At 44.6% G+C, this 14,737-nt stretch overlaps 1 protein-coding gene across 17 annotated transcripts in view; it reads left to right on the top strand.

The window, feature by feature from the left end:
• The window catches only part of RERE (arginine-glutamic acid dipeptide repeats), a 342,916-nt gene that overhangs the window by 263,695 nt on the left and 64,484 nt on the right, over positions 1-14,737 (top strand). For all 17 annotated transcript variants that reach the window (XM_060276215.1, XM_060276213.1, XM_060276214.1 and 14 more), the window contains one exon: positions 2,550-2,630. In XM_060276215.1, the coding sequence (XP_060132198.1) occupies positions 2,550-2,630 (81 nt within the window). The remainder of the gene's footprint in view (positions 1-2,549; positions 2,631-14,737) is intronic.

The raw sequence follows: 14,737 nt of genomic DNA, 5'->3' as shown, positions 1-14,737 counted from the left end.
AAAAGGTTGGCAACCCCTGCTGGCTCCCCCAAAGAGTGCTGGGAATTTGTATCTTGAAAGTGTTGGTAATTCTCCTTTAAGGATCCCAAGCCCCTCTTGGAGAACAAAACCCCCAGAGTTTCCCCTTGGAAGACCTGCTCGGATATGTGTGCCATGGGTATGCTCAATGTGTTAATTAGAGTCTAAGCTTTGATGGATAGATGTTGTACTAACACGGAGCATGAAGGCGACAGCTTCCCACAGTAGAATTTACTGCTAGACCAGAAGACTGGGCAAAGGGGTAGAAAGTTGCAGTGGCCAGAATCCAGCCAAAACCTTCCTAAAATATCTGGATCAAATGTAAATCATTACAGTGCTGATATTTCAAATGACCTACAACCCTTCCCCTGGGCAGAAAGCACGAGTAACCTATTTGATTTCTGAACATACTTGGACAAGTTTATTAAATATATTTTACTATTTTAATTAAGCACTCGGCTGTTGGTTTTTTGAGGTGTCAGAGCGATTGTTATCTTGTAGTAGTCAACTCAGAATAAAACATTTCTTCCTCTCTGTATGCTGCTATTGGATTTGTATAAATCTTTGTTTACAGCATCCTAGGTTTGATCCCCCACCCCACCCATAAACTCTCTAAGACTGACTTGTGATTGGGTTTGTGGTGGTATTATTTTACTGTGCTTCAAGTTTGTGTTGTTAAACCGCCCTGCAGATAGAAAGGCAGGATATACATCTTTTAAATAAATATGGGATTTGGGCCAAGTCTCCTTCCTTAGCTCTAGAGCAGGCATCCCCAAACTGCAGCCCTCCAGATGTTTTGGCCTACAACTCCCATGATCCCTAGCTAACAGGACCAGTGGTTGGGGAAGTTGGGAATTGTAGTCCAAAATATCTCGAGGGCCAAGGATCCCCCAGGATCAAAACAGGGGGGGGGGAGCCATGGTCGTTTAGGGGCAGGGCCAAGGCACGGGAGGGGAGGGGCCACGAAGTGGGTGGGAACGTGGGCCAGCGGGATCATCTGAACGTGGATCATCCTAACAAGCAGCAGCATTTATATAGCACTTAGGTTTGGCGCTCACTTGCCTGGTGGTATTAGCAGCGAATAACGAGATTTGCACCCCAGTATCCTCTGCGGGGCCCTAGCGTCGGCTGCCTGCTACAGCCTTTGCTGCGGGGAGTCTGCCTAGGTGATCCAGGCCGCCTTTTGCAGCTCGCCCGGTGCCTCTTGTTTCTCTCTTTCTCCCTTCTGCCGCTCAGCCCAGCTCAGATCACATGTTAAACTGCTGCCGCCGCCGCCTCCTCCTCTTCCCTCCCCTTTTGTAGTGTCAGAGCCTCTCCGGGTAACAAGCGATTCCCGGCTCCTCCGGCTGCCTCCTCCGCTGCCACCTCCATGCAGGACGCCCCTACTTGGAGACCCAGATTTTGACTCTTCCCTTGCACTCTCAGCAGCGGCTGAAACAGGCAAAGGAGAAAAGCTGCTCTCTGCTTTGGCGGCGGCTGGTTTGTTGCTTCGGAGTTCTTCCTCCTCCCCTTCCCCCTCCCAGAAGGGAAATCACCCCTCCACAGGGTGTGTGTTTGTGTTTGTGTGTGTCAGTTTGTACGTCAGTCATTTTTGTGCAATCGGTATGCGCGCGTGCTTCTGTTTTTTTTGGGGGGGGGGGAGAGCTTTGAAAAACCTTTTGCTGTTTCTACGGCTCTCTTTTCAATCCGGATTTAAACATCACTTTGAAACTCTCCTTTTCTCCCCTCCACCCCCCTCCCACTCTCTATATATTTAGGGGAGGAGTGTTGGAACCGAGAAATCTGCAAACACAGAAGTGTTGAGTTTTGGGGGGAGGTAGGGTGGGCTGTATTTTGTGTGCTGCGGTTTGTTTTTGTTTTGTTTTTAATTATTGCCAAACTGGATTATTTGAGAAGCCCAAACAGAAGTCTTTGGCAGCCCTGGATTTTGGAGCTAAATATGGACTGATTCTCCCCCCCAAAAGGTGGGGAATAATAAAGCAGTCTATTTCTTTTCCTGGAAGAGATTTATTTGGAAATCATATACTGTGTGTATGTATATAATCTGTATAAATATATATAAACTTTCAAAAGAATCCTGGATGCTTTGAGCTCGGAATGAGTTTTTCATCTTTTCACAGCTCCGACAGCAACCCCCTTCTCTGTCCAGAATTGTAGAGCAGGAAAAGCACTGTTCTCTCGCTCCTCCACCCCCAGTTTAAGATGGAATTAGATCTTGCTTCAGGTTTTCAACATTTATTTTCATGGAAACCAGCAACTTGCCTTCTCAAAGCCCTCCCAACAAAGCATACTGCCCATGTCATTTTGTGCTAAAAGGTTGTTTTTTCTCGTGTTTCTTTAAAAATAAATTTAAAAAATATTTTACTCCTGGATGAGACTTGAGATTGAAATCTGAAAATTAGCCATTTCTGTGGGACTTAACCTGCATGTTTTTGTGCAACCCCTAATCCGGCAACTTTTTAAACTACCGTGCTGGTTAAAGAGATTTTCTCTTTGCCTCTGCTGACATTCTATTTTTGATTTAAATACAGAAACGCTTCATTAAAGGGCTCAGACAGTATGGGAAGAACTTCTTCAGGATCCGAAAAGAGCTGCTTCCCAATAAGGAAACAGTAAGTATCCATGGACTTTATGTAACTTGTTTGTGTGTGTGCGTTTTATGGCACTCTGCATTCCTCCATTTGATCGTACAAAGCTGTTGCCTTTTAACCCTGTGCTGGGCTTTTAACTCAGCTGCTTCTGGGACAGTTTTAAGAGCTGTTGTGTGCGGGTGTGTGTTTCCCTCCCCTCAAAGCAATAGACTTGAGAAAGTAAACCAGTTTACTTTACAAACGGTGTTTGATCAGATGGTGCTGGCAGTTTAGGGACGCAGCTCAGACCTAATTTTAAATGGATGATGTGATGGTAGTAGTTGCAAGGATAGCCGTTGCATTACTAAACTTGAAGGCTGATTCTAATTGCATTTCGAGGAAGAGAAGTCTCTGTAGGGTGGGTCGGGGTGTCTGCCCTGGCTGTGTCAGGAGGTTGTTGTGTGTGTCACTTAACGCCTTAGCCGTTAGCAGATGACAGTTTTTGTTTCGCAGCCGATATAGGATCGTTCCTGCCACTACAAAACCATCCAGCTGACAGATTTATTTTTTGCAGAAAATCTTCCAGGTGCCTGCATTAGAGAAAATGAGAAATAAATGACTTTCCTTTTAGAAAGCGGGGGAGATTAGGATCGGTTGCGGTCTAGAAGTTCCTATCTCTAGAAGCTTCTGTTTTCAGAGCTGCTGGTAGTTTCTGTTTGCTGCTTGTAGAGGGGACAGGCTCCCTTTTTGCCTCTTGGGTAGGAAAAGAGCGATGAAAATGGCAGGCAGAGGTAGTATTTGTCCCTGGGTGCTTGTTCCATGGGACACTTGCATATTTTTAAAGCAACATAAAGCTGATTGTTCAGCAAATGCTTGAAGAATGGTTTCTCGTGGTGGAACCTCTTTGCCACGAAAATGTCGTGTCTTCATTTCTCTGAACAGAGGCAGGCAGGGAGAGAGTCACCGTGATTGTGAGTCATGGTTTTAATTTAATTGAGTAACTTGGACTCTGAGGTTTTCCTCCATGGTGCGAAATACGACTGTTGAGCTACTGTGTTGTGACACGAGGACCTGTCATCGTGAAGGATTAATTGTAACATCACATACACCAAGCAGGCAGGCTTCCTGCAGAGTTTTTCTTGCTTTTTGTCCCCGCTATGGACAAATGATTATAAAGGAAAAGTAAACTTCTGCATTTTAATAACTTTCTCATTGAACAAAGGCTCTGGGAAGAAAGTTACATCCTTTAAAAATCAAAAAGCAAAACAGAAATACACACACACACCCTAACAAACACTGGCTTTTCTAAAAATATATAATGAAATAGGTTGTGAGCAGATATTTTTTGTTTCACGTATCTAACAAAGTCCTTTTAAATTATTCACTCTCTGCAATGATACGTATATATATATCCCTTTTTTTTTCAAAGTCAGGTAGGGAAAAGGAGGTTCACCCAGTCACCCTCATTGGACTTTGAACTTGCCAAGTCACATAATTTGTGCCCTCCCCTTTAGAAGAAGGAAAAAAGCGGGGCAGGGAAGAGTTAGAGCCTCTGTGAAAAAACGAACTCGGGGTGCTAACGCTACTCAAGCATCACATTTTTATTGTGGGAGGCCTAAACATTTTGTGTTAGAGGAGATGGGGCATTGAAGCTCAAGCTGTTTGATGTCCTGTGTTGGGTCTCAACTGAGCGATGGCCTCTCATGCCTCTAGTGGTAACTGATCTGTGAGTAGCCTTTGACCTACAATGGATTGTTTAATCTCTGCTTCCTGTTCTTGCCCACAGGTTTCCTCTTGCTTGATCTTGCCTCCTCAATCAGGCAAAGCTCAAGAATTGGGGTGGGGGCAGGGGGGGCAGAGTGCAGGTCCAGACACAGACTTGCTCTTGTGTGTGCTTTAAAAAAGACAAAAATCATGCTTTTGATTTTGTTTTAGTAACTGGATTACCTCTACGATACAGGCTTTCTTGATTTGTTTTCTCCTAAAATGACCCCCCCCCTTTTTTGCTTGATATTGTTAACGGGATAGCTAGGAAGGAAGGAAGGAAGGAAGGAAAGAAAGGGCAACCCATAGTGAAAGTGAATCTAGAGCAACACGAGCCTTGAAGTGGAAGAGTGGCTCTTGTTTGTTGGGATCATGACACAGCTAGGACCAGCTTGTTCTACCCTTGGGTGCAAGTCCCAAGGCATATTTACCTGGCCTTGGTTAATTTAGCTGGTGGTGACTGCCTTGAATTTGACCTTGGGAATGCCAGTTAGAATGCATTACAACTGAGGATCGGTCTTCTGTTTTGGATGATATTGTTTGGAATTTGCCTGCACTTATTATTATTTAAATACTAAGCATCTGAACGTCAGAATTTTTTACCTACCTTTGACCCAGAACCCAGTCCAAGATCAGTGAAGAGGAGTTAGTTTCAATGAGTTGTAGCCAAAGCTAGCCCTACTCAAGAGTAGACCAGTTGAAATTAATGGATATAGCTAACTTAGGCCCATTAAATTAATTGGGCCTGCTTGAGTGGGTGTGCCTTCTGCACAATATATTAGAACCATAGCCTTAGGCTAGTATTCTCTGAATTGAACTTGTGCATGTGTATCAAATGGCTGTGTGAACTTAAATTCCTTCTGGTTTGAAATTTCCTCATCTTGCAAACAAGTCCACAAAAAAATTGCTAGCCTACCATGGTTTTTATTAACCTGCGTTCACATATGAATGGGATATAAGTGCATTTAACTAATTAATAACATAATCATGTTAGTCACCCATGGCATAAAGGAGCAGAAGTGCCAACTTTCCTAATTCGTTCCTTCCAGAAGTCTCCTAGTGGAGATTTCCTTGCCACTGGCAACCAAGCACAATGCTGCGGGAAAGGCCCTAATTAAGGGGCAGAGGACCTGCTTTGCATGCAGACAATCCCAGCTTCAATTTCCAATGGCCTCTCCAGGTGGAGATGAGTTTGAAACCCAGGAGAGCCATTGTCAGTCAGCGTAGACAGTTGTGAACTAGGTGGACCAATGTTCTGAATGATCATAAGGCAGCTTCCTAACAAAATGAATTTCAATAGGGACAAATGTAAGGTTCCACACTTAAGAAGGAAGAGGCTGTACAAATATAAGATGGGGGGCACCTGGCTTGCCAGTATGCATGTGAATAGAATATTGGGGTCTTAGTAGACCACAAGCTTAACATGAGTCAACTGTGTGATACTGCAGCAAAAAATGCCATTCTAGGCTGCATCAATAGAAGTTCAGTGGTGCCTCGCTAGACGAATTTAATTCGTTCCACAGGTCAATTCGTATAACGAAAAATTCGTCTAGTGAATCCCATAGGAATGCATTGAATTTATTTTTATTTTTTTGCCTATAGGAACGCATTAATTGAATTTCAATGCATTTTCAATGAATTTCAATGAATTTTTCGTAAAACGAATTCATCTTGTGAGACAACCTCCGCTCGAAAATTCTCTTCGTTAAGCAAAAAATTCATCTTACAGGGCATTCGTCTAGCGAGGCACCATTGTATAGTGTCCAGATCAAGGGAAGTCACAGTCCTGCTCTATTCTGCCTTGGTCAGGCCACACCTGGAGTACTTTGTCCACTTCTGGGCACCACAATTTACAAAGGATATTGGCAAGTTGGAAGGTGTGGCAGAGGAAGGGTAACCAAGATGATCAAAAGTCTGGAAGCCAAGCCTTATGGGGAATGGTTGAGGGAACTGGGTATGCTTAGCCTGGAAAAGAGACAACCTAGAGGTGCTGTGATATCCACCTTCAAATAGCTAAATGGATGGAGCCAGATCATTTTCTTCTGCTCTGGAGGCTAGGACCTGAACCAATGGCTTCAAGTTACAAGAAAGGAGGTTCCAACTAAACACCAGAAAGAGCTTTCTGACACTATGAGCTGTTTGATAGTGGAACAGTCTCCCTCCAGAGGTGGTGGACTCCCTTGGAGGTTTTTAAGCAGAGGTTGGATGGCCATCTGTCATGGTTGCTTTAGTTGAGATTCCTGCATTGCAGGGCATCAGACTAGATGTTCCTCAGGGTCCCTCCCAACTCTTACAATTCTATAATTCAATAGAGCGGGCGGAAAGGACTCCCACATCCTATGTATCTGCTGTATTTGCTTTTCAAGTGTGGCAAGGGCACCTCTCGCCAATGAGTGTGGGGCCCTGGTGGGCATGTTTTTATAAACAGATTCTGCATTCTACTCCACATTTTGTGAGCTGGTTGTGCAGGAACTGAGGCTCCTAAGAATATTAGAAGAATCCTGCTGGATCAGAACAAAGATCCATCTAGTCAAGCATCCACAATCTCACAATGATCAACCAGATGTCTCTGGGAAGCCCAAAAGGAGAACGCGAGATTGCAGTAGCCTCTCTTCCCCAGAGTTTGGCATTCAGATATGTGCTGCCCCTGATCCTGGAGGGAAGTGGAGCTAGGGTATCATAGCCACTGGTAGCCTAATCCTCCATTAATTTGTCTGATCCCCTTTTAAAGTCATCCAGGTTGATGGCCATCGCCACCTATTATTCTGAGTTTAGTCTCCTCCTTACAGAAACCAGGGTGCTGAGTCTAACAAAACCTGACAATTTTAGAGGGATTGGGATAGTTCAGGGCATGTGAACCTTGGAGGAGAAGAAGGGTTTGCATTTGCATTTTTATTTTCAGTTATTGACATATAAATTAATGCTACACATTTCCTTTGCAAATCAGACTATAACAAGTTGCCTGCCTGCCTGCCTTCACATACCAACCTGTCTCAAGTTATTTGGTGCTATTCAATAGCCTGAATGGAAAGAACTGTCTCTTTTTACAAAGGGGTTGGTTTCTGTTCGCCTGGAGGTGATAGTTACTTGCTGTGCTGTTGCAGGTAACTGACTTTTCACCTGCTATAGGTTGATTTTCATGTTTCATTTTCATAATTTGTACACACACACCCCAATTTAAAAAAATTAAATGGTAGTTAAATTTCTTGTTGTCATCTTACTTTTAATCTAGGGTTTAAGGAGATAATATTCCTACAGATATATTCCCTTCATCCTTTCTTCTCAATAAACCAAGGTTTTAAATTTATCTTGCAGCTATTGATTTTTATTTTCTAGCCTGCTCCGTTACTAGTTTCTGGACATGTTACAGTTAAAATAATTTGTGTTCTAATAAACATTGGACTGAAACATCTATCAGATCTCACACCTGGGCCCTGAAAGGCCATAACTGAGGGTCAGTGAGTAAGAATGTATCTGTTTATTCCATTGCTGTTATAAGGGTGTGTTGAAAGTAATGTTCCCCAAAAGGCAGTGGTACAATCTTCCTTGGGATTGTACTGCACAAAAATGCTAGGGGAAGATTATATGTTTTGTAAGTGACCAAAAAGTAGAAAGTTAGCATGTCAGGGAGGCTGGGGCATCTTAATGTGGTGGTATGTGACCTTCCCATGTGCAGAGAGAGAAAGAGAGAGAGATTGGTGGGGGTGCTAGGAGAGCATCCAAATGTGCGGTTTCAGAGTTGAATTTTCGACCGCTACAATTCCAAGAGGATTGTACCACATGCTTCCTCATCCCACCCTTGCGTCTGAATTTGTTTTGAGGGATTGACCAAATGAGCTTACAGCTTGGGATGAGGCATGATGTGTGGAACCCTGAAGTTGCTGGACTGCATCCCAAAGGTGTGCAGTGGTACCTCGACTTACGAAGGTTTCGACTTCCGAAGTCCGCTAACCCGGAAGTATTTTCGCCGCATGTGCGTTCTGCGCGTGCGCAGAAGCGGCGTGCACGGTCTGCACAAATCGCAAAATCGCACTCGTGCATACGCAAAATGGATCCTTCGACTTCCGAAGGTTTCAACTTCCGAAGAGCGCCACGGAACGGATCGCCTTCATAAGTCGAGGTACCACTGTATTGTTATTTTTTAAGGCATTATTTCTCTCTCCTATTTTCCTCTCAGGCGAAGGGCAGCATTGTTGGGACAGGTTGCCTGGGCTAAACAAATGGCGCTTTTATTACCTTAGGAGGTAAGAATTACCACAGTGTTCCCTTTCCAACGTCCGGGGTTATTTAATTTTAGGTTGAGGGTCCTAGACAAACAGTGGCATTCATGGCTCATTAACATTTAATCTAGTGCTACATAATCCCACAATTTGACTTTCTTAAACAGCTTCTGCTCAAATAATAATAATAATAATAATAATAATAATAATAATAATAATAATTTATTATTTATACCCCGCCCATCTGGCTGGGTTTCCCCAGCCACTCTGGGCGGCTTCCAACAGAAACATTAAAATATACCAATTTCTTAAACATTAAAAGCCTCCCTAAACAGGGCTGCCTTCAGATGTCTTCTAAAAATCTGGTAGCTCTTTTCCTTTTTGACATCTGATGGGAGGGCGTTCCACAAGGCAGGCGCCACCACCGAGAAGGCCCTCTGCCTCGTTCCCTGCAACTTGGCTTCTCACAATGAGGGAACCGCCAGAAGGCCCTCAGAGCTGGACCTCAGTGTCCGGGCAGAACGATGGGGGTGGAGACGCTCCTTTAGGACACACACAACCCACACACACCCCAGATGTGTTGCAATGCTGCACATGTGGTTTGGAAAAGGTCATGGTACTTTTTTCTTATGCCCACAGAAGTTTGGTAGGAAGTTTTGTTGGGGTCCTCAGCTCCACCTGTGCAATCTACACAGGCTGACTGTGAACAGATGCAGCAGGGCATTTGCAAGCAGGCTGGAGTTAATGATTCTCCCTCTTCCCCCCCACCTGCCCCCACTTAAACTGCAAATTTCCTTTAATGAAGGGAATGGGATAATTGCTTAGGCAAGGGCTTTCACCCCCTTAGTGTACCTCAGACATTCCCACCCACCCCTTTTAACTGTGGATGTCATAACACTTCTTCTTTTCTTTTTTTTTAATGCCGGGAGCAGAGCCTTAATTGTGCATAGACAGTATGGACACAATCCTCTTGCCCTGCTTTCCCACAGGAAGTCTTTATTTTTGTTTAGAAGGTTTGTTTCCCTAATGATGAGGCATATTAATATAGCGTCAGGGCCTTGGCTCTTAATTTTCTCACTTGCCATGTAAGCATTTTTGTTGTTGCCACTGCTCTTCAAATACCATACCTTCTCCCCCCCCCCACAAAAAAACCCTTTATAACTTGCTCTCTCCCTCCCTTTCCATCTCCCTCCCTCCCTCCTCTCTCTTCCTGATGCAACCAAAGCTGAAATTTCCCATTAGGGCTGGAATCGGCTGCCAACATAAACAGCCCCTGCTTCTGCTCTTCTTCGTTCTGGCCTACCTTGTTCTGGATATTACAGGAGGGGGAGGTATTTTTCGTTTCTGTGAAATTGCAGGCTGGTCTTCCATTAAGTCAGATAATGGCCTGATTCTGTCCCAAACCCCTCTCTTTTTGTATTTAGCCACAGCAGAAATGCTCCATTAAAGTCCAGCCTGGTGATCAACAGGCTGTAGGAGTGGTCCTTGGCTTGGCAGGGGCATCATTTTGGGAGTCCTCCCTACCCCATCCTGTGTTTCAGGCCTCATGGAACTATTCCTCCAGAATGCTTAGTTCTTGTGCAGTGCTGCAAAATAGCTGCCACAGTGTGTGTGTGTGTGTGTGTTGTTACATCCATTTTTCTTCATTTGGTTTCCTTAAGTGTAAATATGTCCAAATGAAGGCCTCCAAGTCGTGTAATCAATCTTGCCTCCTGAAATCTTTGCCCACTCTCACCCACACAACAGACTGCAACAGTGGGCCTGCTGGTTTACTCAGAATTGGCAAGCCATTCGCATATGCTGCAAAGCCATCTCTCCCCTCCCCCAGCAAGGGATGCTTCCCCACTGAATGTCTAGTCCAGGGGTCAGCAACCCTTTTCAGCCGTGGGCCAGTCCACCGTCACTCAGACCATGTGGTGGGCCGGACTATATGTGTTTTTGGGGGAGATGAACGAATTCCAATGCCCCACCAATAACTCAGAGATGCATTTTAAATAAAAGCACACATTCTACTCATGTAAAAACAACAGGCAGGCCCCACAAATAACCCAGAGATGCATTTTAAATAAAAGGACACATTCTACTCACGTAAAAACATGCTGATTCCCGGACCATTCACAGGCCAGATTGAGAAGGCAATTGGGCCGCATCCGGCCCACGGGCCTTAGGTTGCTTACCCCTGTTCTAGTCTATCCCACTCATTTAAATCATTAATCTCAAACACGCTTCACAAAGACCAGCCTCTGCCACGATCCAGCAGATATCTTCTTGTGTTCTTGTTCCACCTAAGCAAGGATCTACACACCACACGCAGATATTTTGTTCTAGGAACAAACGTAGGGAACAGAGAAACAGAGATTTCCAGAACATCCAAAAAATTTAAGTTCTCAGTGTGAGGAGGCCCTGTGACTTTTAGAGAGAGAGAGAGAGACTGAGACTGACAGTATATGTAAAAGAAACACCTTTCTGCACATGGAAAGGTAGTACATCAGTGAGAATGGTTCTTTTTGAGCTGGCCTCACCTGCCCAAAGCAATACCTTTAGCTCTCTACGTGAACTCAGTTTCTGATGGAAAGGAGCAGTTGAAACAAATGACGCTGCTCTTTCTCCATTATCAACTGGTACGGATCCTAGAATCAATAGAATTGTAGAGTTGGAAGGGCTCCCAAGGGTCATCTATTCCATCCCCCCTGCAATGCAGGAATCTCGACACACAGTACTATCTACTTGTCCTAAAAAATTGACCGGGCTCAAATTTAGTAGTAATGACTTTTTAAAAATTTGTTTGGACTTCTAGTACCAAAGAGAGATGATGAAAGGTGAACCAGTAGGCATGATCTCTGAAGTTAGTGGAGATGCATTGAAAGGAGTTAAGCTGAAGGTATTTTCTCCAGATTTTTCTGGGTTTGAAATGAGGTGAGGATCTGATTGTTAAAGCTGATGATCTACCTACCATGTTAGCTGATAGCAAGAAGGGCTTTCCTTGAAGATTCTGACAACTTGTGTAATCCTGCCATGCGCGTAGACTCTGCTTGCTTGTGTCAGTATGACTTCATAGCTTAAAACTTCAGCCGAGTATGCAATTCCAGTGCTATTTTTGGCCAGCAAGTCTTTGGTTTTCAAGTTTTGCCTTGCACAGGTGTTCTGAATGGGCCTGGCAGATATGCATCTTCCCACCTTGAGACCACGCATATCCAAAAGGCTTACAGCCTTGTTTCCACCACGTCTACCTCAATACACTGCTGGATACAGATGGAAAAAAGCAAATTTGTGCCAGTGGAGGCGGAAAAGCGACATTCCACCACAGAGAGATTGAACCAATCCCTCTGAAGAGATTTCAGTGAGGGATTAAGCAACCAAGACAAGGAAGTACGCCTTAATAACATGGAAGTATTAAAAAGAGACAGAAAAGAATTAAAACATGCACATAGTTTACTGCATGGGTAGCCAAGGTGGTTTCCTCCAGATTTTTTCAGAATGCATCTCCCACCATCCCTGGCTATTTGCCATGCTAGCTGGGGATGATGGGAGTTGGAGTCCACAACATCTAGAAGGGGAACCATTGGTTATCCATGCACATATGAAAAAGGATCTGCAGAGAATTAAAAATACCCAGGTTGTTTAGTGTGGAACCATGTCAGCTTAAATTGTTTGCAATTTTTACAGTGACAAAAGTTTACCCTTAGCCAAGCTACTTATTGGAGCAGGGTGGCAAAGATATTTCTGGGATGTTGCATGCTGGCTACACTTGTTTATGGACTTTAAAAGACTATGATGGTGAGCTACTGGGGCTCAGCTGAGTTGGAGGCAGCCATTTGATGTGAGAGAAAGCAAGCGCCTTTCCCCTGCAGCCTCCGGGAGCAGAGCCAAGTTCTTTAACCTCTTGGCTGCTGCCCTGCTTGAGTAGCCCCTCCCGTGCCCCAAAATATATTTCCAGATGCAGTTGTCCCCAAAATCATAAAACGGGAGCTGGCCTTCTGGTGCCAACATTGGATTCTGCTAGCTCTGTTTACCACGGGCAGTAAATCAAGCCAGCTATTTATGCAGCAGCTCTGTTTTCTAGTTTACTTAGGAGATTGAAACCATGATGTTTGCTTTTGTTCATCAGGTTTACTGTGTGCTAGAAGTAAAATATTATTGCAAGCAAGAGGGGAGCCATTAGCAGATTGCATCTTGCCTGTGCTGTGAGCCAATGACTCTGCTGCTGGTTTCTGGGAGAGGAAGGTACTTACTTGGGAGAGCAGAGCCAAATTCTGTAGGGGAAATTGATGCCCCGCTGCCTGGTTTTTACACACACACACACACACACACACACACACACACACACACTCTTTTAACATTTTGAAATGCTCTTGTTTCCGCCCAGTAATTCCTACGTGGTTCCTAATATTGTTACATCTTCTACTACCATATATATTTTGGCAACTTGTGCATCTGCCTTCTATGCCGGGGGTTCTGAGACTGTGATCCCCGGTGGTCTGCGGCATGTCTGTGAATTTGTGGTTAAAGAGGGGAGACGGCTTATCCATCACATTAAATACGCTGATTTTTAGTTGTATTTTTATTGCTTTTATTTCTTGTATTGTCTTTTATTATCGTACCATGTGAATTTTGTCAACAGTAGAACTGTGTTTGGGTCCCATATATCTGGAGAGAGTCCTAAGGACTGAAACAGCATATGCTTTGTTCCTGTGACTCTCGTGGCCATTAGGGAAGGGCCTTAGGTCAGTGATATTGCACACACTTGTCATACAGAAGGTCCCAGGTTCAGTCCCCAGCAACCATTGGTAGAGCTGCTGCTGCCAGTCTTTGTAGACGGTACTGAACTGACTCATTCTAAGGAGCTTCCTATGGCATGGCCAGCAGGCAGTGTAAACTTGGAATCTTCTGCCATCTCCAGGGATATCCCAGTAGGCACATGAATGGACTCTTCAGCAGGCAAGTCAATATGGAAACATCGTAGGAAGTTTGACAAGTAATTGCCCTCTGAACCATCTTCAAACTGTGCTCCCTCATCACTTGCCGAAGAGGTGCTCCCTCTGTTCCTGGGGAGCTACAGTTGGCCCTCTGCAAATCTCCCTTTTTATATTCCAAGCTGATCCAGTACCCTTTGCCCGCTGATACAAAGGGAGAGATCTCTCCACTTTCAGCTAAGATAAGGAAGACCTAAATGGCCCTTTTCTCTTTCACCTGCCCAAAAATGTGTGCCCATCTCCTGCACAGTTTGAGGAAATAAGATGGATGGTCTCAGAAGGATAATGTAGTTTCAGCTTTTTAGGCAAGTCTCCTTCCTTCCTGTTTGAAACATCTCAGCATGACCTTTGAAGCATAGTTTGCATTCCTGGCTGGTAGGGAGGATCCTTCAGCTGTTTGGCTATACACCAGCAGAGGCCTCTGAAGTTAGTGAGTCGCCTTGTTAAGACTTATTGTAGGGGCTGTGCTTGGGCAAAAACTGTGCCTTTATAAAAAAAGCTTCCTTAGATCAGCTTATGACAACCTGATGTCCTTCAGACATTTGGGCCTACATCTCACATCAGCCCCATCCACCACGGCTGTTGGGAGCTGTAGCCCAGAGCATCTGGAGGGGGCTAGGTTAGGATAGGTGGCCTTAGATGTTCATGTACTACAGTGATGGCCAAACTTGGCCCTCCAGCTGTTTGGGGACTACAATTCCCACCATCCCTGTGTCGGAAGTAACCTGACCACTGGTCCTGTTAGCTAGGGATGGTGGGAATTGTAGTCCCAAAACAGCTGGAGGGCCAAGTTTGGCCATCACTGATGTATTACATGGCCACTTGAAATAGCACAATATTGGAGAAGAAGCTGTGTCTTTTGGGAGTGGCCAGCCTCAACATAAGGGGTAAGGCACCTTTCAGAATAGGCTGGCACCATCTTGATTCGTGCCAGCCTATTTTGAACACCTGGTGGCATGGAGGCTAAAATAAAGTCCTCTATCAGCTTTTTTTGAAAACATTTCCCACCTTCCTACCCTCTCATTTTCTTAGGGGAATTTAGAGAAGAAGGGAGGAAAGAGTGTGTAGAGAGTTTGGCAAATACCCATCCCCAACATGCCTGATGAGCCAGCCCACAGCTTGCACAGGAGACTTGCCCCGGACTCTGCTCTTTTGAGAAAGACTCTCATTGCCAGTAGTGGCTGTTGGCCAT

The sequence above is a fragment of the Zootoca vivipara genome, chromosome 6, assembly GCF_963506605.1.
Source record: "Zootoca vivipara chromosome 6, rZooViv1.1, whole genome shotgun sequence".
Classification (NCBI taxonomy): domain Eukaryota; kingdom Metazoa; phylum Chordata; class Lepidosauria; order Squamata; family Lacertidae; genus Zootoca; species Zootoca vivipara.
This window is presented reverse-complemented; position numbering and strand designations above follow the sequence as displayed.